The sequence below is a fragment of the Amblyomma mixtum genome, chromosome 7 (genome assembly GCF_055824585.1).
Source record: "Amblyomma mixtum isolate Tamu chromosome 7, ASM5582458v1, whole genome shotgun sequence".
In the NCBI taxonomy this organism is placed as follows: domain Eukaryota; kingdom Metazoa; phylum Arthropoda; class Arachnida; order Ixodida; family Ixodidae; genus Amblyomma; species Amblyomma mixtum.
In genome coordinates this window covers 56953807-56974928 of record NC_143018.1, presented here as the reverse complement: position 1 = coordinate 56974928, position 21122 = coordinate 56953807, and the positions used below count along the sequence as shown (strand labels likewise).

The 21122-nt window shown below is 45.3% G+C and overlaps 1 protein-coding gene across 1 annotated transcript; it reads right to left on the bottom strand.

Moving 5' to 3' along the window:
* Positions 1–13020: 13020 nt before the first annotated feature.
* LOC149336141 (uncharacterized) lies at positions 13021–16715 on the bottom strand. The gene is made up of 3 exons (XM_089554669.1): positions 16586–16715; positions 15107–15257; positions 13021–13516 (listed from the first exon to the last, which is right to left on the bottom strand). The coding sequence occupies exons 1-3, from the start codon at positions 16713–16715 to the stop codon at positions 13021–13023; spliced, it is 777 nt and encodes a 258-aa protein (XP_089410795.1).
* Positions 16716–21122: the final 4407 nt, after the last annotated feature.

Here is a 21122-nt window from a genome sequence, read left to right as displayed (position 1 = left end):
CAACGATTACGATTAAGGCAAACGATTGCGCAAGCGTACATGCCCCAGAGGAAGTTTACAATGACTTTAATGCATGTAGAAACATTACTCCCAAACACTTGCCCGGTGGAATCCATGCTTTCACATTCCCACATGTAAGCAGCCTGGAGTGTCTCTGCCGAATCTTTTGTTAATCCCATCCACAAAAACTCTGAGCTCTGATGTATCAGAACAGTATTTACGTTGCATTCAATCCTATCGGTGTAGTTTAAACAAAATATTTCAAAAGTGAAAGCAAAGCACGGTTGAGGTGCCCTCTGAATAACATAAAAGTTTACACACACAAAAAAAATTCCAAGACATGTCGGAAACGCGATCAGTGCGAAAGCTAAATGCACGACCAATACTGTTAACACAGATGTATCGCCTCGCATCGTGTGATCGATTGTGCCCTCATTTTTACATTCGATTATTTTCCAACATTCTAAATTGGGTTCAGAGCACAAACGGCATTCCCAGATATAAGAACTTCAATGACGGCCGTTTCCAGCTGTTTCTAGCGCCTAGTCTTAATGCGTTATGTATAGAAAAAAATGGACGCCATTTCTTTGTCACGATTAAAACGTTGTCAGGGGGACATGGAGGGTGAGTACTGTGCTGCTCAAATAGGGACATTATGTGGCGAATTCCCTCAACCCCATGACACCGCAAATTTCGAGATATTCATCTATTCAGTCCAACTGCCTATATCGTCTTCGTGAGCGTGGTTATTGAGTGCGGGCCAGGGACAAATCAGCGAGGTTTTCTTCACCTGCGCCACAAACCCATATAGCTTTCTTTTCTAGCCGTATAGAATCACCCGGAAAGGTGTTGATTGTAGTTTTGCAGTGTGAGCTGCGATTACCAGACGCATGGTTACCAGCTGCTTGCCACGCACACATAGACAAAAAAAATGGAGATAACCTCCATCTGAATTGGCTCTCCGTGCACTGGCCCAGCCTGCATCATAGCAGCAGTGCTCGAAGATCCTGCCGGCCCGAGTGGACCCTCTGGTGGCTCGACCGGACCCCTCATTGTCGCCTTGGAACCCGTTCGCGAAACACGGCTCTTGCTGCGGGACGCACTGATGGTCGATGCCTGCTGCCGCGCAGATGCAGTCGATAGCCCGCCTACGCTGCTTTTGCTGCTCCTGCGGAGAGCCTTGGCACTTTCAGGCTGGAAAGGCAACGGAACGGGGAACATTAGCTTAGAGACTAGGCCGACTTGTTTGAAGACAGTGAGTGATTACGGTCGCCAAATCCACCATGTAGCTGCAGAAACGCATTTTAAACTGCACTTTATTTTGTCACAGTTTAGGAGGACAACACCCAAAGACATGTCCGAAAATTATATTTATTTTAAGAGAGGAAAGGGAGGAGTAACTGTGTCGCATCTTGGTGGCCCTGCAACCATGCTGCGGGGGAAAGGATGAAGGGAGAAGTCAAAGTAGCCGAAGGGAAAATGGTACCGTAGTGGATGGCTCCGGATGAACTACACCCATCTGGGCATTTTTAATCGTGCACTGACATCCCACAGCTTATAGGCGCCTTTGTGTTTCTTGTGCGTCGAAACGCTGTCGCCTAGGCCAGGCTCGAACTCGGGTCTTGCGGCTCAGTAGCAATTAGTGGCGTTTTGAGGAAACGAAATGGCTTATTGCTTATGCGGGTTTGACGTCCCAAAGGGACTCAGGTTATGAGGGACGCCGTAGTGAAGGACTGCAAAAATTTCGATTATCTGGGGTTCTTTAACGTGCACTCACATCGCGCACTACACGGACCTCTATAAATAGACCTTGTGCCTTCAATAGGAAGGAGGCTACAGAGAAAAATGATATGCACAGTCTGCCTGCCAGTCCGAAACACATTAGGGAAGTTCGTTGCTGTGCTGACTGGATGCTGTGGTGCTATGATCAGGTTTCAGCGAAAGTGTGGTTTCCTTTACGCTATTCTGGAGCAATAAAAGTAGTGTACACTACTTTTGCCGCACCAAAATTATGCAAACGAAGCTGTCTGTGTTTTTCACAGTTAACAGAAACACGAAATGAGGCTTTTGTATAAGTGCCCCCTGGGAAGAAAAACCGTTGCCGGCTACTGCTGGAAAAGAAACTTGTTACAGCTATCGTCGCTCAAAGGTAGGGACACTATGCAGACTACTCTAGTCGTCAGTTAGACCTTCTAACTTTCGATTCCAAGGTGGGTGCTCAACATCTAGGTTAAGCACGGGCTCGACATGGTTATTGCAGTGGTGCTAAAGCGCACGCGCGTTTAAAGGGAGTAATACAGGATTTGCAGCATAAAGTGCTTCAAGTTCACCAGAAAGTTTCAATTACCGTGCACCAAAGACATTTTCTAGTCGGTGTTTATTAGGACGCTTTCTCAGTAAAGTCTTTGCTACAGCCGAAAAGTCTAGGGGTATTTACATCGGATATCATGGCCGTGTACTGAGTCAGAAAAGAAAGGTTAGAAAAGAAAGGTTCCGTACGACATTTCAGCTACCACACCTACCATCAATGATTCCGCCAGAACATAAGGATGAAATGTGTTATTTATATGTTTTTGTGCGTGATTACGACAGAGTGTACCGAGTAGCAATGCGGAAGCAAACGTTTGACTGTTTCACTCTGAGACTTACCTTAGTCTGAACTGCTTCCTGATGCTTTGGCGAAAGATCTTCTGGGCTGCTGCTCGAATCAGACTGATGCGGGGGCAAGGGATGGAGTTTGCGAAACTCTGCGTGTGCTGGTCTTTCATGAGCACTCTGTTGAGCTGGGAGTGCCCTTCGTGACTCGACCAAGGGAAGATCTTCCGGATATGGAACCACTGCAGTGCTGGCCTTCCTGTCGTGATGGTCGTCGGACTCTGCGGATGAAAAGAAACTCGAGAGTCGGCCATCACGTTGTTCTTGACTAGAGGAACGAAACGGAGAGAAAACTTGGCAACAGGAGGTACGAAGTATCCTTCGGCAAAGCGTGCTAGGAAGCATTTTGCGGGTCTTCATGCGTTCGACGTTCTCCTTTGAAATAATGTTTTGAGGCGTTTCAATCTTCGCAGACTGTTAATAGGATTGACGTACAACTGATTAATCTAGGGGCTCAGGCGTCACTGACACTGAAGTGCCCAGATTTTAAAGCAGCATGAAGTCATGTGAGGGGAAAACAACTTGAGTGTTATTCCTGACGAGATCATTTGGACTATCGACTAACCAGCGAAGAATTTCCTGCAGGGTGTCCGGTAGCCTATCGGACAGCAACTTAAAGCGTTTTCTGTGTTAATTTTTTTCGCTTTGCATTATGACATCTGGCTCCTAAGCACTCGGTCTGCAATACCAGCGAACGCATTAAAATGTTCAAAATTATTCTTAGCCAGTTTGCTTGTAGTCACATCCCCTTTAATACTAAATTCGGCTGCTGATATTTTTAGCTGTCTATCAGCTATGTGGTCAAATTCAGCTGCTACTAGAGTTTTTTGTTCGTCCGGCTTGTGAAGTTTTGTGAAAATAGCCTGTTAACTGATAACTGAAAGGATAGGGATATTATTTGCGAAGAAAATGCGGCAGCTACTGGGTGCAGAAATAATGCTATATCTGTGCTTGAAATAATCAGTTAGCGCTATTTACATGATATTGCACCGACTAGAGTAGGGACAAGCCATCTAAATCTAATTCTGAAGCTGGCTCTAAAGTCTATGAACAAATACCGGCAGTAGCAATGGCCTCATTCGGGGAGCTTGGCTAACTATCCCACCATCTGCTGCAGCGATGTTCATATTCGCTGACCCTCAAAGAAAAGCAGCAGTGGTCCACCGATAGCTGTCTGCCCAGCTCGCAGGTGGAGCCACAATCTGCCCACATTCTGAAAGTGGAGCCATGTAGTGGATAGTTTGGATTTGCCCTTTCTGAAATAATAGCCATGATTGCAACTCTTTTGGTTTCTAATATAGTGCGGCAAAAGAATCAATCATAATTACTATGAAAGCCATCCACAACCCCAGGACACGACTTCTTGGCTGCCACAACTTCGATAGAAAAGTTCGATAGTTCGATAGGAAAGTTCGAGAGGAAAACAATCCATTGAAAGCCTTGATCGCATGCTCCCGCGCTTGGGTACTCGCGTTGCGTACTACGAGTTTCAGAGTAATTTTCTCCCCTGGTAAGCAACAGAAAAGGCTGCCATTATAGGACTTTACCAATTAACACTTCTAGACGTAATTCTCACACACAGCTTACTTCCGCGATGTGGCTTCTTGGAATCGACGCTGACGCTATGCCTCTTTTCGGTGGATCCTTTGAGTGGTTTGCTAGCATCCTGCTTGCTTTCAGGGTGGCGGGCAACTGCAGAGACGGTGGTTCTCCCCGCGGCATCTTTTCGTTTACCCTTGTCTTCAGCCTGCGAAAAAAACACTACCAGAGGTTTAGCCCTTGTTAAACCTAGCCATACGAGCGAAAGCTCTGTTAGGCATGGTCACGTATGGTTTGGTCACGCTCATCCATGGCGAGACTGAGACACCGAGCGCCAGCGAAGCAGATGTTATACCCCCGCTAATCACGTGGTACAGCAGCGGCGAGGCACCGAGCTGGGGCAGCTGCGGCGCCTGTCCTCAGTGAGTGACGTGGTATGACGTCACTTGCCACAGCTTCGATCCACCGCTCAAGGTCAAACGCGCACCAAACTTGACCTTGGGAGTTCTAGTGCGAAGAATAGAGCTTTCCCTCTAAAACAAACTCGGATGATCGTTTCGTCGGAAACCTGTGTAACAGTATTCTGAACCGTGTACTACACAAAGCTCCATCCAGTCACAGCTACCAAACTAGTCATATGCGCATGCTTCTGCGTAAGGCAAGAGCTTACGTCACGCTCAAACACTCAGCAGGTTTTTCTTTATAGAATTGCAGAGACCACATTCGTACTAAAAAGGCCGCGTCAACGGCAGCGAAACTATGCCGAGCAATGGCTGGCAAATTAAGACGTAAAAATAAATAGAAAGCTAGCTGTAAAAAAGCGCCAACTCGCCGCGGCCTGAAGGCGTCTTACGTACTTAAATATGCGAAAAAATCAGAATACACAAATATTTTGTATCATGCTCTGTTTCAAATGCGGCCGCCGTGGCAAGGATCGAACAAATGACCTCGCAGTAGGCAGCGGAATGCACAGACACTTAGCTACCAGGCGAAGTCGCACTGCATTTTCTATTTGCATAAGCAATAATTTAGTTTGAAACTGAGGATCAAATTGATGAATCATTAACTCGAGAGACTCGATGGCATTTACGTCAACGTAACATGGCAATTCGCACCTTTGTGGGTGATGACGAAGAATGGTCTTGAGACTCAGATTCGCTCGAATGGCTTCGCATGGTCGACGAACGCTCTCTTCTTCCCTGGAAAACACAAAAGGATTGAGCAGAAAGAAAAGGCACAAAAATTTTCAGCAGTTAGCCCGCATAACCTGGTGCTGTTTAAACAGAGATCACCCGTGTTCTTTGCAAAGAGTTTAACGCGTTTCGCCATGATGAATGGCCAACTGGGTCGAATTCTCGCACTTTCCATAACACTTCTGGTCGTTGGAACCATACTTCTCGATGTAGAATTACTGTTTGCTTGCGTTACGGCGTGACATTTTAGACCGGTAACAAAGCTGTGATGTCGAATAAGCTGTCGTTCAGAACGACCAATGGAACAAAATATTGGTGGGAGGCACTGAGGTCAGCTCTTGACAAGCAATTCTTGTACATGCCAACGCCATGTACAGTCTTTGCAATAAGTCAATGTCAATGTGTACCCTTGAGCTATACAAATACAGTGAAATACCTAGGATTATACTTTGACAGTGCTCTTTCATGGAATGATCACTTGTCCCACGTTTGTAAAAAGCTCCGAACCGTCTCCTGTGTGCTTTACAACATCAGGTACTACATGCCGCTTTCAATACGCAAAGTTATCGTAAACGCCCTTGGTTATAGCATACTGCGCTATGGCATAACGATTTATGGTCACTGTGCAGTTCGCTAGAAGTGCAGGATTAATTCTCTCCTACGATCTCTATTAAAAAATATCGGCTATGATTTAGGCCTTCCCTCCAATTCTGATCTCTTTAAGGTATTTTCTCTACCTGATTTTGATCGCCTTTTGATGGAAACGATCGTCCTGAAACATTTTTGGCTTAGTGACTATAAGATTCCGTATGTTCCCACACGGTCTCTTCGACCGAAGGAACCTTTTTGTATTCCCCGACGGTCTACAAGATATGGAAGGCGTGTAAGAGATTATTACGTTCCCTTTCACTTTAACAGGTTACCTCCAAGTGTTCGCCGGGCAAAAACTAAATACAAAATAAATAAGATGCTGCGATACATTAATTAGAGGGTTTACGACATCATGCATGTGCTTTACCACCTGTCAAGTAAATCTTGTGATTTCATTGGTTACTGCTGTATTTATTGCACTGATCTGAGGTATTGTCATGCCACTTTGGTTTTTATTCCTTGCGATTTAATCTGATGAGGATTTTTTTTTCCTTCATGTAACATGAGTCTTGTGTCTATTTTGTTCTCACCGTCATACTAATTTGATGTCCGTTATTTTGAATGTGTTTTTTTTTTGCCTGTGTGTATGTCTGCGCGGTTCCGCTGCCTGTCGGGCTCTGCCGCTCAAGCCCTATGAGTCTTTGGCAGGCCGGATTTCTGTACATTTTTTTAAATATTTGGCGCAATAAAGTATTATTATTATTATTATTATTATTAAGTAACCGAGCAACAGGTTTTTGCTTCTCAAACCTATAACGGAGCATTTACGGCAGCCCTAAAGACCGAACGGTGCCATAATGTAAGGGCAAGGTCTCACCTTTCTTCACACAGAATCAGAGCTTAGGGGCTGCCACGAGTGCTTCGCTACGCGGCTAAGGAACAAACCACCTGTGCCGGGTTACATTTGGCAAAGACTGTACATAAATTATGGGAAGGTGTTCAGCGTTAATAAACACACCCCTTAAGCGTCAGAGGTAGTAAAGTAACATGAGGAGAAAGAAATTTATTTTCAGCAACGAATTAAAAGCCTCCCCCCCTCTCCCCTCCCCCCCCCCCCCCCGCTAATGTTTTCCAGTGCCTTGCAGACCAGGAATTGGTTTTCGGCCGAAAGCAACGATGGCAAAATGTGTGATGTGAAAAATGAGCACTCCGCAAAGCCTGCTTTAGTGGGTGTGTTGACGTCATCGGTCACGTAAGTTTTCTCACACCTATGGTGGTCTTGCCAATCAAGATGCCTTTAGAAGATACCGTTGGTGAATCACGTTTGGATTTTACGTACGCTGGAACTGTAGGAACGCCTTTGTGAGATTATATTAGTTCCAGTTGACGAGCTTCTAGCTACGAATCACTCAGCAGCTCATAACTATCGCCCGCCAGATCACATGTACAGTGCCGGTGTACAGCGCCATTTTACTCTTCCTTTCTGATTCCCACAAAACTCTAATAACAACACGAGTTAGTGATCTTTCTTTTTTTATTTAAAAAACCCCGGCGTATTTTGAAGACAGAGGCTCCCTAGAACTTTTCCGGCGGAAAACCTTCCGGAATATATAGCGCGGTGTTTGAAGTGGTGGCAGCGCAGCTGAAAAAAAAAAAACGACCTAATTGTGCCCAAGGCACGAGAAAAAGACTTTCGTTTCGTTGGAACGAGAAATTTTCTTGTAAAATCTCTAGTGTTTCTCTGCAATAGTGTATTACTGTCGGCTCCAGAGAGGTACAGTTTTCTGTAGTCTGTAGTACTGGGTACTTTTCTGTAGTACAAGAGAAGGTTACCTTGGTACCCAAAAAATATCGGTTGTTACGAAATGATTATGGCAAGAATGATAAAAAAATCTGTTGGGACGACCTAAAATTTTCTGTTGTGTTCCAACTGAGAGTGTACGTGCGAAGCCGTGTGTAGTCTTTGTTTTTTAGCATTTATTATCCGTTGAAGAAGTCCTTGGGTGAGTGCGCTCAAAGCCCAAATCAAAACAGGGACCCATTAAGGCTATCGTATTCTGCTCTTAAAGGCGCAGCTGAATTGTCCCCTAGTTTATTTGTGCGGTTTTCAGCAATCTTGCGCGAAGATGCCTTTACACCGAATTTTTGCATCACTATAGGCTTGAACGGAGTGAAGGACAGTTGGTATTCATTCTCATCACACAGTATACACTGAATTTTATTGAACCCATTATATATGGTTTCGTTCTACAAGATTTAGCATCCCAGTATTGGACTGCGCACATTTCTTCTTATTCCTTCCACAAAAACCACGACCTCTGATGCAGCAGAGCCGTACTTAGGTTGCTTGCATTAAGACCAATAAGCTTGAAAACAATATTTGAAAGGGTAAAGCTGGCGATAGAAAGATCGCTTGAGGTGCACTATAAATATAATTTCAGAGCATGGTAGCGGCATAACGCGCAGCAAAGCGCTAGAAATATTTCACTTGCAGGTAGCTTCCCCCCCCCCCCTTTCCTTTTTTTCGGAAGAAAAGCAGCATAAAAAAAAAACAGGAGAATGGAACACAAACTTCTATTGCCCTTGGAGAGAAAAACAGCCACTCACGAACCGACTGACGCAGTTGCATGCTATAGCTTGTGACAAAAATTCCAGTGCGGTATGGAAGAAAATTTTAGACACAAAGAGGCCTGCCGTGCTACGTATAGCATTGATCGCCAGACCTCCGAAATATAATTACAGCCGCTGGAAGTTACTGCGAAACCGCTGCAAGGAAAGTCAAAACGGCTTTGTTTGGTCCGATGCCGATGCGAAGGCAAATGGCCGCTTAATGTTTCACAGCTATTGAACAAGAATGGAAGGGTCGTCCTCCGGCTTAGCAAATAGAAGCGTCTGAGTGAGTCCTTGCTATCCGCTGAATTATTCAGCTTTGCTGTAGCGTTGAAGGTAGGCAGAGTCCACTCACCTTACCGATTCGCTCGACGGCCCCTTCTTCTTCTACCTTTGCTTCTGTCTCCTCTTCCTGTGAGGAAAGATGCACCATACAAAAAAAAAACAACTGCGTAAATTGAAATTTTTAGTAAGAATGAAAAACGCATGCGAAGAAAAGTTGGCTATGTATATCAAATTAGCAATCAATTATCTGTGAAATATTTTTAGTCTTATTTTCTTTTTTGATAGTATGGTCTTTGAAGCTGAAATAAGCCAATGTAGACTGACTCAGGAGCAGATAAAAACAAACATAATTTCGATAGAAATGTATACTGCTTCCTTTGGCAGACGGGATCATTTACACAGTTCAGATATCTAGGCATTTTAAATGAAAGAGCCTGCTTTTTTGTGAATGCGTTCTATGTGATTAGTTTGTTTTGTTGTGGCGATCCAAAACTGTATTTGTTGACTCCAGCAACGGCCATACTATACTTGATTTGCTAGTAGTGAGTTTCAGACCATGCCTAAGAAATCAAAGTAATTTTGCTTCTACTGAGTCTAATTTTAATGTCGGAGTTTAAGCCTAATGTGGAGTCAAGAATTATGCCACGTATCTAAAGTGATCAGCACGGACAATTTGGTTATTTTCAACACTTTATGCTTAAGGAAGCGTTGCTTAAATGTGTCTTCCTCATTCGACCTTATTCTGGTTTATTCAAGGCTATCTCCCCATGTTGCGCCAGTCGGTAATAACCATTTTCTTTTTAGCGCGGCTTCACCTCCTGGTTTTTCAGTGTTATGGTAGACAGTGCAAACGTCTGCATAAAAGTTGCTGCGCACGGTTCAGTCTAGGGCCAGGTTATTCAGAAAAATAAGAAAAAGAAGGGGCCTAAGGGTAGAGCCTTGAGGAACCCCAGAATGAGAAACACCTTTAACGAAGTGTGACTAGACGGCTTCGTGGTGGAGAACTGGAGATCGGCTTTTGTGATTCAAGTGCATGGTTCACATGCATGGGCTTCTCAAAGCAGAAACCCCCAAAATGCCAAAAACATAACCTGAGCAGTGGGAGGCTGTTCTGTTCAGCTGAAGCCTAGAGAACGAAAGACAGCTGGTCCAGGAGGTGCAACAAATACAAAGGCCGCAGGAGCCGTAGACTAAGGCCCCTCAGAGTTCGCGGCATTGGGAGGGGGGCGCAAATCTCTTCATTGAATGTTTACCATCTCCACCACCAAAGGCCCTTGGCAACATCAGGCCTTTATCCCAAGAACGAACGCTGTGCAAGGTAGGAAAGTAAATGATAGCCACATGAGAGTCATGGTGGCTAGGCCACCATGGATTCTAGCAACAATCTAAAATTACGTTCCGTCAATCCGTAGTTACTGAATATTGGTTGGATGTTTTGCCGCCAATTTTGTCATGCATTCGAAACTACATTGCACGCACCATTCTCGAAATGAAGATCGAAAAGGCGTGTGATAACATCAGTCATGCTGCGATCGTTGATTCTGTTGGTAGGCTAGATTTCTCGTTTAGGGTACGCGGTCGTGTAAACCCTTCCTTGACGGTATAAAAGTTGCAATACGCAGCAGTGGTAGCGTCTTTAGAACGTTTCTCTCCTCTGTGCGGCCCACCAACAGAATCAATATTCTTACAAAAGTTATCTAATATTGCTTTCGTGTAATGCTAGCAAATGGCAACAAGGTGCGGAGGACTCACCGTCATCTGCTGACCGAAGGGGCTGCCCTGGAATCAGTCTTAGATTTTACCTCTACTTAGGCTTAATATGTCGGCCTTTACCTTTCCGTGATCAAAACTGCCAACCGTTGCCAAAAGTAAGCAACTGATGGAGGGCGACGTAAACTCGCTGCAACCCCAATTCTTGTCCATCTGTCCATCACCCCACTTCGCGAAATTTCTTTATTAAAAACTATAGGTTTGATGATCCATTATTTGGCAGCGGATAATATTTGGCTTTCTCTGGATAAGAACACGCTATTCAGACGTCAGGTTTAGATGTATTGCTCCCACAAGAGGCAGCGCCCACTCATTTCTGGCACAGAATTTGATGAAGGCGTTTGCGTAACAAAACCTCGTTTAACAATCCCAGTTCCGGCATTTGACAAGGGCTCAATGGAATTGCCTTAATGGTGTGAATTAGAGGCTACGAGGGCCATCATTTGCTTCCCCCGTATCACCCAGACCATCGCGCTTCAAGAGAATGCCCAGCTGAGCACACTAGATGAGCCGGTGCAGCAGCTGATCTAAAATATTTCGCGCGCTGGTAATGCTTTGTTTAAAAAAAAAACGCTAAAATTTGATAACGAAGGCAGACTCCAACCACTGTCAACTAGTTTCAAAACGAAAGGCTAATCCATTCAACCACAAAAACCACTACCGCGGCGGCTTTTAATTCTGCTTTAACCTGTTCTCACAAATGTTCATATTTGGCGCTCGGTGGCGCTGATGAATGGAGTGTACAAAAATTTGGAAGACTGGTATACACGGTTCGGCCATACGCCGTCTGACAAAAAGCCCAAATTTGTGAATATAGCCATGTATGAGACTACCAGCACTCTCAGATAGGAGCGATCACCCTTGTCGCCATCTTCAACGTCATCAGCATCGTTACTTTCAGTACAGCAGTCAAACCACACCCATGGGTCACAAACCTGCCTCGTCCGGGGCAAGCATTGGTCTACTGGTTGCGACAAATATTTGAGTTCATTCGGGCACCTCACTGGTTCCCATGCACTGCTGCGTACTCGAATTCTCACCCTGAATATCAGTTTTGTGCGGCGGATAACATATTATTGTCGTTAATCAAAACAACTATCTCAAATGCCATCGCTTTTGCTCAGTTAAGCCATATATTGAAATTGTCTCTTTCTAAACCTATTGCACCTCTCCTCTTACCTCTTGATCTACGGAACCGTTTTCAGGATGTGATGCCAGGGTGTGTTGTGTTGGCTTTAAACTCAAACCTTTTACCGAACCTCCAAGTTTTATTTCAGTTGCTTAGGACTGTAAAGATACTTTAACGTCATTGTGAGGACAGCGAAAAATCAAACGACACCAGCGGCGGCTAAAGTGTTGAATGGAAGGCTGTCTTCCAACATATAAACGGCAACTAAACTAGTTGGTGGCGACGCCAGCTAGGGCACACAATGGTAGCCTGGTTCCAAATCCCCTCATGTTAATGAGCTCATGTTAATGATAGTAGCGTGCGTTAGACATAACAGGCATGAAATGTGAACAAAATATCTTTAATATGGTGGAAGTTGCCGCGTGTGACAAAGGGTCATGCTTAGAGCAGCAACAGAAAGCGATAGGAACGCACTCCGACTTTTATGTACAAAACAAAAAAATTAACACGCTGCGGTTCGGGAAACGCTAGTAAAGTAAGCAATATTCTTGAGGGATAGTGACACATTTGTGGGCGCGTACTGTTCACCCAGAATTTCACCAAGAGCATTTCAAATCACCGGAGTTCAGATACATAGCGTGAATTTAAAATAAAGACCACATGACATTCTCACTTCGTTGCTATGGTTCCGTATCAAAGTTATCAGACACAATATAGTACTGGCAAAAAAAAAAAAGACTGGGTATCAACGTATGCGACTCCAAAACGACCACATTTGCGAATTGAGGCAGGCTCCACAAGTCACTTAGGTTGCATTCCCACAATCACGTCTTGTACTGCTCTGTTATTCATAAAATAGTTCCTATAAACAGATACACATTTCATGTAAAAACAAATACATTTTGGGATGGTTCAAGTTATAGTTATAAAGTTATAAGATATTGTAAAAGGTCGGCTAAGGTACAAAAAGACATCGAAAGACTGATGTTGAGTTCCTTCTCATGCCATGAAGCGCAGCAATGTGAGAGAACGCGAACCACGCCCGGCATACAGAGAAACTTCTAAAGTTCAAATTCCAATTACTTCTTAAAACTAATGTAAAAAATTGATGACTGCATTTACTACAAAATATGATATCAAATGCGTTTTTTGGGAACAACACGTAATGTGGCATAAAAAAAAGTAAAAATGGTTAGCGCAGCCTCCAGCGCGGAACGCTGTTAAATCTTCGTCTGGCTTCTACGGTTGCTAAATGTCGTCCAGTTCGTCACGGTAAGGCCACAGGGCAAACACAGCGCCTCCTGTTGCGCCGACTGAGAAGCCGCACAGCACGTCAATCACGTAGTTGTGGTGATACATCACCCGGTCCACACACATGAACAGTGCGCAGACGGCCAGGACCAGGCCCAGCGCAGCGGCCTGGAAAGGCTTGTGCAGGCTCCACAATTTGTAAACGCAGTGGGCGAACAGGAAGCCCGCCTCGAAACCCGCTGCGGTTGCGTGACCGGAAGGAAAGGAGCTTCCGGACTTGCGACTGTAAGGACCCGAGCAGTGGTAGTCTACGACCACGCCTTCTGGTGACGTGCCGGGTCGGCCGCCACCTCGGACTCCACGGCTGCCTTTGTTGTCTTGTGAAATGGCAATGCCGAAGGCGTCCTTCGCTGCGCTGATGGCCTTCGAGGTCTCCGAGCTACCACTCCATGTCGGCAGCCCCGTGCTCCCACTGGGTGATCTGTATTTCTTGCTGCAAGTTTGTTGCAAGTAAGCAGGTGTTTGAAGGGAGCGTGGTTGTTCTCACAAGTACAAGATAAACAAGTTCAAGAGTGCACGTTGTCGTACATAGGAGCGATCTATCTTTCTCACACAGTTACCTGGCCACAATAGAACGCCGTTTTTAGATATTAAGTCGACATTAGCAGCAGATCACTTGTCCTGGATGGGCTCGCTACGTGCTTGAAAAGACGTGTTGCCGTTTGACTCCTCTTATTCAAAGACGGTAAATAGGGACACTGGTACGTTCTGCTTGAGTGGAGCCTTGGAAAATAGAGAAGGGACACTCAAACTCCACCTTAGGACGCTGGTGTGATAGCTAATGGGATAATGCCCATACCTGCAGTATTCGCCCTTCCCTACTTATCATTCATAGATTTCTGGGAGTCCGCATACGACTCCTGGCGCAGTGGTTAAGCGATGCGCCACTGCCCTGGGACTGCAGGTGCTGCTACCTGTGACACATGTGCGATCTAGGTTGCTCTTCCAGCAACCTCTCGGGACCATTCACTAATTTAACTATCGGCTGCCACGGTGGGCAGTTTGCTCATCATCCGGTGGGCAGGCTGTGATGACGCCACATGGTCAGGTGACCTACCTGGCCCACCTACCTCATAGGTTGCTTCTGCGGGAAGTTTTATTGGATTTTTCGCCCATGGTCAATGTCGCCAACGACGCCGCCGGATTTTCTGCGACACGCGCTCCCTAACGCTATCGGGTTAAAATCAGATGTTCACCTCAAGATGAGAGCCTCAATAATCAGGTTAATTAGTTGCTGAAAGCTGGCTTCCCTGTTGTAATTAGTGGTCACTATGGCGGAGAAGCTCCTGCAGATTGAAGGCTACAACACCCCAAGGAAGTTAGTAGTCATGAAAAAATCAATCTGACGGTAGTCCCATGTGTTCATAGGGTATACGACACTCAGAAGAATGTAGTCAATCGTAACGGCGTGCCGGTTGTATTCTCTGCCCCACAGAAGTTGGCCTCATTGTGGCCCAAAATGGTCTCCGGAGGAAGGGGTTTCACAGAGAAAAGCTTGGTTAAACAAACCCAAGAAACTTTTTACTTGGCGCAACGAATGTTCTTAGTTTAATACCGGCAGAAATATGTCGTTGGAAAGAACTAGTCAGGGGACAGCTCTCAACATAGCATGATTTAACGAGTATAAAGATACCTCTGCCTACTTTACCACGTTCTGCACCAGTCTTCATTTCAGGTTCCTCGTTCAATAGGACAAGGAATGTTGAAACACGACAAGCATTTAGTTTCACTATCTCAACCTTAATCTTTAACCTTCGTCCATTCTAAACGCCGAGAAACGTTGCACTCTCGGCGTTGTCGAAAATATTAGAGGCTATTGGAGCCGGCTCTAGATCTTTAAATTATGCAGCTCGGCAAGAACTTCTTGAACAATTGTTTTTCAGTTTCAGCGTTAGGCACTTCATGATGCGAGCGAAAAAAGGATCATAACAAGGGGGGCCTCCGCGGAAATGCCTGCGGACGAGTCATTGACGTCCAGTGCAGCTAGTGGGACGCTCAAAGAACTTGGCGGTTGGTGACCTACCTCTTAAACGACCAATTCCCAATTTCTGAGGCTCGATCAGAGGTGGTTCCAGCAGTGTTTTTGTCTTCTTTCACGGAACTCTTTTTAGGTGTTAGAAGAGAGGAAATCCTTGAGGCGCCAACGGGGTTGGAGGCGGGCTGTGGTGGCACTGCTGTGGTGGGATGAGCATAGGCCGAATATGATATGAGCATGTGTGGAAACAGATCTAAAACCAATGCCTTATTCTGGTTTATCCGGGTTTAACGCCCTGAAGCGACTCAGGCTATGAGGGACAAACGCTTTATTATGGCGAATTTACTTTCTCTACAAACTGAGTGGGCCGTGGATTTTAAAAGAGGGAAGGAAGACTTTCTGTGGATCAGTGCGGAACGAGTGGAAAGCGGACATTTTTTTTCCTTATATTCATCCCGAACATGAGGGCTTTCTTGTTGTGTATGCGAGGTTTTGTGGAACTGGTGGATTGTTGAACACATCTTGGTTCTTATGCTGCAAAAATTTGCATCTGGTAGCATATGTTGGAGCTTGCTTAATATAACAGAGCAGCGGTAGGTGACTTTATCGCTCCGCATTATGTTCCGATGCACGGAAGGTCTAAGTACTTGTATTTGAGCGTGTTGGTTCATAACTTTTCAGGAGGACACAGGGGCGCAATAAAACACATGGACATAGAAGTAGACAGGGACGAGCGTTTCTCTGTCTACTTCTATGTCCGTGTCTTTTATTGCACCCCTGTGTCCACCGAAGGTTAACCTGGAGAGCTCGTTCGTCATACTGTGCCTAGCTCTACTTCGATGTCGGTTTAACTTGTATGAAAGAAACAGCTCCACATAATCGCTGCCGAATGCGAACACGCTGCTAGAAAATCATCTTCTTGATGGCACAGTGGCATCAGAGGGGTGGCATCAGAGAAGGGCTAGATATAGCCGCGAATGATCCAGAGAAGGTTTTTTTTTTTTCAAATGAACAATAAGCACCGCAGCACACTAGAAACGCCGTATGGACAAAGGCAGGCCCGACCAGCGCAAGGCAGTGGTGGGGGAACTCCAACTCGAATTGAAGAACACCTTTGCCAGCACCATAGAACCACGTGATCAGCGAGTGTATGGTATCGAAACATTCAATTGGATTGGATCAAAGAGAGTTCTTTGGAAACAATACCATCACAGTAGAAATCCTTAACGTTGTGTATATTCTGTTTTGCACGCTAACAAGGTATTTTGCATATTTTGTTTTTATAAACAGCGTTGAAGTTCGCAAGCGAGCGCGAAATATCACACGCGACTTGTATATTTCCTTCCGCACAATAGAGCAGCTTTGAGGATTTGACGCGTGGTGACCACTTATGGTTGTTTGGAAGGTAACGCTCATGGCGACGCCCTTATTTGCACCTGTGTTCTTTTATATATTAATTTTTTTCCAACGCTGGTGTCGGGGTGAAAAAACCACTGCTGTCAATATCAGTAGGCAAAGGGGGCTTACCGTCACCCTCCCCAGAGAACCTGGGAGGCCGTAGCTGCTCGTTTGCACGGCGCGACACGTGGCCAAGGGCTGGGAATGCCTCGGACGGTTGCGCCTTTGAACAGACGAGCAACTCTTTGCCGTCCGGCATGTACACGGCAGGTTGACACGACTCGATGAAGTGCGGCCTCTTCACGTTTGTTAGCAGCTGAATGGTGAAGACCGCATTGCCTGTGCACACATAGCCGAAAGAGAACTTTCCTCCCGACTTTCAGTACGACACTTGAAGGTGCACTGAAGAGGAATCTAAACTTTTATTTTTACCGCTGGAACTCGACCTGCACGCTCCGAGCGTTCTTATAAATTTCGAATTATTGCCCAGTGCGGTCAATTTTCCTAATTTAAATCGGGCCAAGCGTCCGGCTTCCACCTTTATTTTTGAATTTCCCCTCAGGCGGTGGGAGGAGTCGAGCAACCTTTCAACCAGTCCCGTGCAGGCTTGCCGCTCTGCCATCGGCGGAGTGGTACGTACTGATCGGCGAAAGCAAAGAGTCCGCGCTTATTTTCATTTACGTGGGCCTAATTTGCAGCTATTTTTTCTCTGACTAGACCTATTTATTCCCGGAAACCTAAAAAAACAAAGTAAAAGCGAAAGTGAAGGCGCCATGCGACTGCCTGAAAGGCACTTCACGCGTTAGTTCACTCCTTCTACCGTGAGCGGTGAGTAAAAAAAGGCGGGAGCTGGGATGTTGAATCTGATTTAAATTAGGAAAATTTGCCACACAGGACAATAATTCGAAGTTTCTAAGAATGCTCGGAACGTGTATATTGTGTTTCCGCGGCTGAAAGAGGAGTTCAGATTCCTCTTCAGTGCACCTTTAAGACTTAAGAAAGCTAAAATAATGTTTATTCGTTTTATTTGTCCATATCATCTCGGCGGCTCCAAGAACTGAATATTGTGTGAGGGGGAAGGGATCATATAGGCTGGCGTAAACACAGGAGCATGAACTTATTGACTTATTAGTACCGGCCACTGAAAAGTAGGAACATAAATATATAATGTTTAGCAAGCTTGATTACGAATATTCACGATGTGTTCCCGAATACCCCTGCATACGGCAGAAAACACGAACAATACTGCATTCAAAGCCAATCTATATGAAATATTGAGAGAATGATTTAAGGGCTAGCCTTCTCGGGGCTCAAGTGGGGGTCTCAAGTGGGGGTCTGCTTTACTCACGTCGGATCCGGAGACATAACTCTGGACAGTGTGTTGGGCCATAAAGGTGATCTTGAAGCACGGACGTACAGCTAGGATGACCCCTAACTCTTCAGGCACTTTGTATTTATGACAACTGAGTTTTAGGACCATCATACACTCCTGATTTCAAACGCCTGCCATCCCTCGGCAGCGGTCTATGTGAAACACCACGCTAACTTGTGGGTCGGAATTTTCAGAGCTAAAGTGTTACCTGTCTGTGGAATCATTTTGTGGGTTGTACATTGAAAAAAATATATCAAATTTTCTTCGCTCACGAAAGCACTAGTGTATGGTTCTTTTCTAAAACAGACATCGAAATTGACATTCAGCTGTTTGGCAGTGTAAATAAGTGGTATCGTTGATATTTACCGTTGCTTTTCATGTCTGCAATAGCAATTGCGTGCCGTGTGCTAGATCAAGTTTTTTTCAGAACTGAAGTGTTTTTTAATCAGACGAGGGCCGCGTGTGCCGCAGCGCAGCATCACCAGTTTACTCCTATATAACGCGTCCTTGAAAACCTTACGGACAGCTCCGTTTCTTTTTTAACATTTTAATTTCATAATCAAATCATTTTGTTTCAAGCCCCTCTCTCTGCTACCAACAAGGGTTTCTCTAAATACCGAGTAGAAGTATTTGAAAGCAACAGAAACCGGTGAAGCGAAACCGAAACTGGGTTGCCGCCAAACTATGGCGTCAGGTAATTGCCCCAAAACGTATCGCGCGTTAGTCCAGTGGCTAAAATAGCGACTGTAAACGACAGCTTGGGTCAATATTTCTCTTAAGAGACTATAACCATGCGAGCAGTTTTGTATTTTGAGAAAATGCAGGGTGAATATCAACGATCTTGCCAAACTTTGACGTCACACGCGCAAGGTTGTCCACAGAAATCACCCCCACTGAGGCCACGAAATGTAAAATATTTTTTTTGCACTGCAAAAAGACGCCGCTCTGCTGCGGGATTTAGCACAAATTACCAGATAACTACGCAGAAGTTGCGCTGAAAATTTCAGTTAAATCGTTAGAGGTGCCAAACGCCGGAGTTCTCCTTTAAGCCAACTTTCCGTCCCCTCAGAAACGTAGACACTGCGGTTCTGTTTCGAAGTCGCGGCCGCGTTGTGAATAGTGCAATGCCACAGCCGCTAAAAAGAGATGAGGGAGGAGAGCAACGATTCGCTTTCCCACGCTACCGATGATCAGTACTCCGACGTAAAATCGACGCAGATGGCGGGCTGCCCAGTAGCTCGCTTCCGACAGGAGAACGTCGGGACTCTGGAACTGGACGGCGATGATTAGCGCGGTTGCAGACGAGATCATCATTGGCAAGAACTCCGTCGGCGGCAGCTGGTCCAGCACAAACGGTTCTTGGAGCGTGGGATCATCGCAGCGGAAAGGAGTCCAGGGTGGTTTTACATTTCCACCTGGAAGACCAATGGGAGAAGAGTTCACCAGCATTGCCAACTAGCGGGTCCATTATCACTCTCAACTCATATCACAGGGCAAACTCAGAGTTAACGTTACGTCTAGTTATGTTAAGAAGATGAAAAAACGCAGAGGCATTTGAGAACATCTTAACACTAGGGCATAAATGAAGATCTTTTGTTTAAAACCGACGTCGTCTCTCTATTTATAGGCCTTTGATTGATGTGAACACTAGGGCTAAGGATATTTGGAAAGTCCCCAAACCAACATCTGTACCTCATCTTCAACAGCTGAATGCCCTTCCCCCCAAAATAAAAAAAAAAGCCAAAACTATATTAATCCCGAAATGTGCTATCGCAAAAGGAAAGGGGACTTTGCGCCAATTTTCATCTTCCGTATTCTATAGCACTTATTCTCTAAAATGATCGCTTCTGTAGCACTTATTCTCGAAAAAGTCGCTTCCAATATACTAATAACTTACACCCGCAGAAATTAGCTTCAGGTCTACATCCACAAACATCATCATTCTAAAAGCCAGAGTCAAGAGAATTATGTAGCAGCGCCGCATAATTTTTTCTATCAGCCTTGGCCCACCTCTAACCCACCAGCATTTTCCGCCCTCGACGCTCCAGGTCAGAAATCTAGAACAGTACGAATACTTCAAGTTATATAAACTAACTCTAGCACCATTTTTTTTTATTGCGACGGGGTTAGTGACGGCATCCGCGTCGCCTGTCGAAGCGACATCAGTCACGTAGATGTACTATCCCTTTTTCATTTTTAATGGTTTAATCGACCAGCTCCTCAACAAGCTACATAACCTGTGTATTGGCATCAACATTTTGGCATTCACATTGACGACACCACCCTATCAACGATAGCCTTCGTTGGCGATCTATTACATCGGTCACACTCTCTAGTGATATTCCGAAGTATCATCTATAAAGGCTCAAAATTCTTAAGAAATCGGAACCTGGCCAAGTGGAAGTCAGACTTCAGACCAAATTCGGTGCGCAATTCGAATTCCTCTTAGAATTTCGCGTGCAAGCACTTCGCTTTCAGTTTTAGGATGCTTCGCACAGCGACTGAACCTGATGAAGAAGGCGACGTGCAGTGCACCGAGTGAGAGACGCAGGATGTTCGGGTGCGGCGATAGTCGGGAGATAGCACGGCGGACTCCCATCGCAGCGATGGTGTAGTGGCCAACAAAGCGGATCTGCTCGCGCCGCCCGTGGTTCAAAACCCACTCGCGGCCTTGAAGTGCTTTATTTCAGTTCATTTGTGCTCCGTTGTTTCATCCACAGACAAGGGTCCGTTTTCGCTGGCGAGGAACTTCGTACTGCAGGACTAAAACGCTCTAAATTTTTCGCCAATTCCTGAAATCTCACATCTCGACGCCGTCCATATACGGCGGTCTTGGATTCCTACAGCTGGCGCGCGTCGCTGAAACAGTTGAATTGAAATCTCTCACTGGTTTACTTTGCCTAAACGAACCTTTAGTATCGGCACTCTTTAGCATATCACTGGCATTCCTTCAGTGCTGTGCTAATTATGCGCATATTATGCTATGCTAATTATGCGAATAATAAAGCTGCCCTACAATCTAGTTCAGTACATTTGTGGAAGCGCTACATTGAGCGCTACCCTAATAATGACGTGCTAGCGCATCAAAGCCACGCATTAACCAGTTCCTCGCCCGGCTGTTATTCAAAGTATGTCAGAAACGCTGACCGAATCATATGCTCCGGCTTCGCACTAAGCTGTATCCTACCAGTCTCCTAAGCAATATATATATTTCCACAATATGAACCCCAATATCACTGCCAAAGTAATACATGAACTAGTCTTTACAAGAAAAATGGACCTCGACTAAAGCCT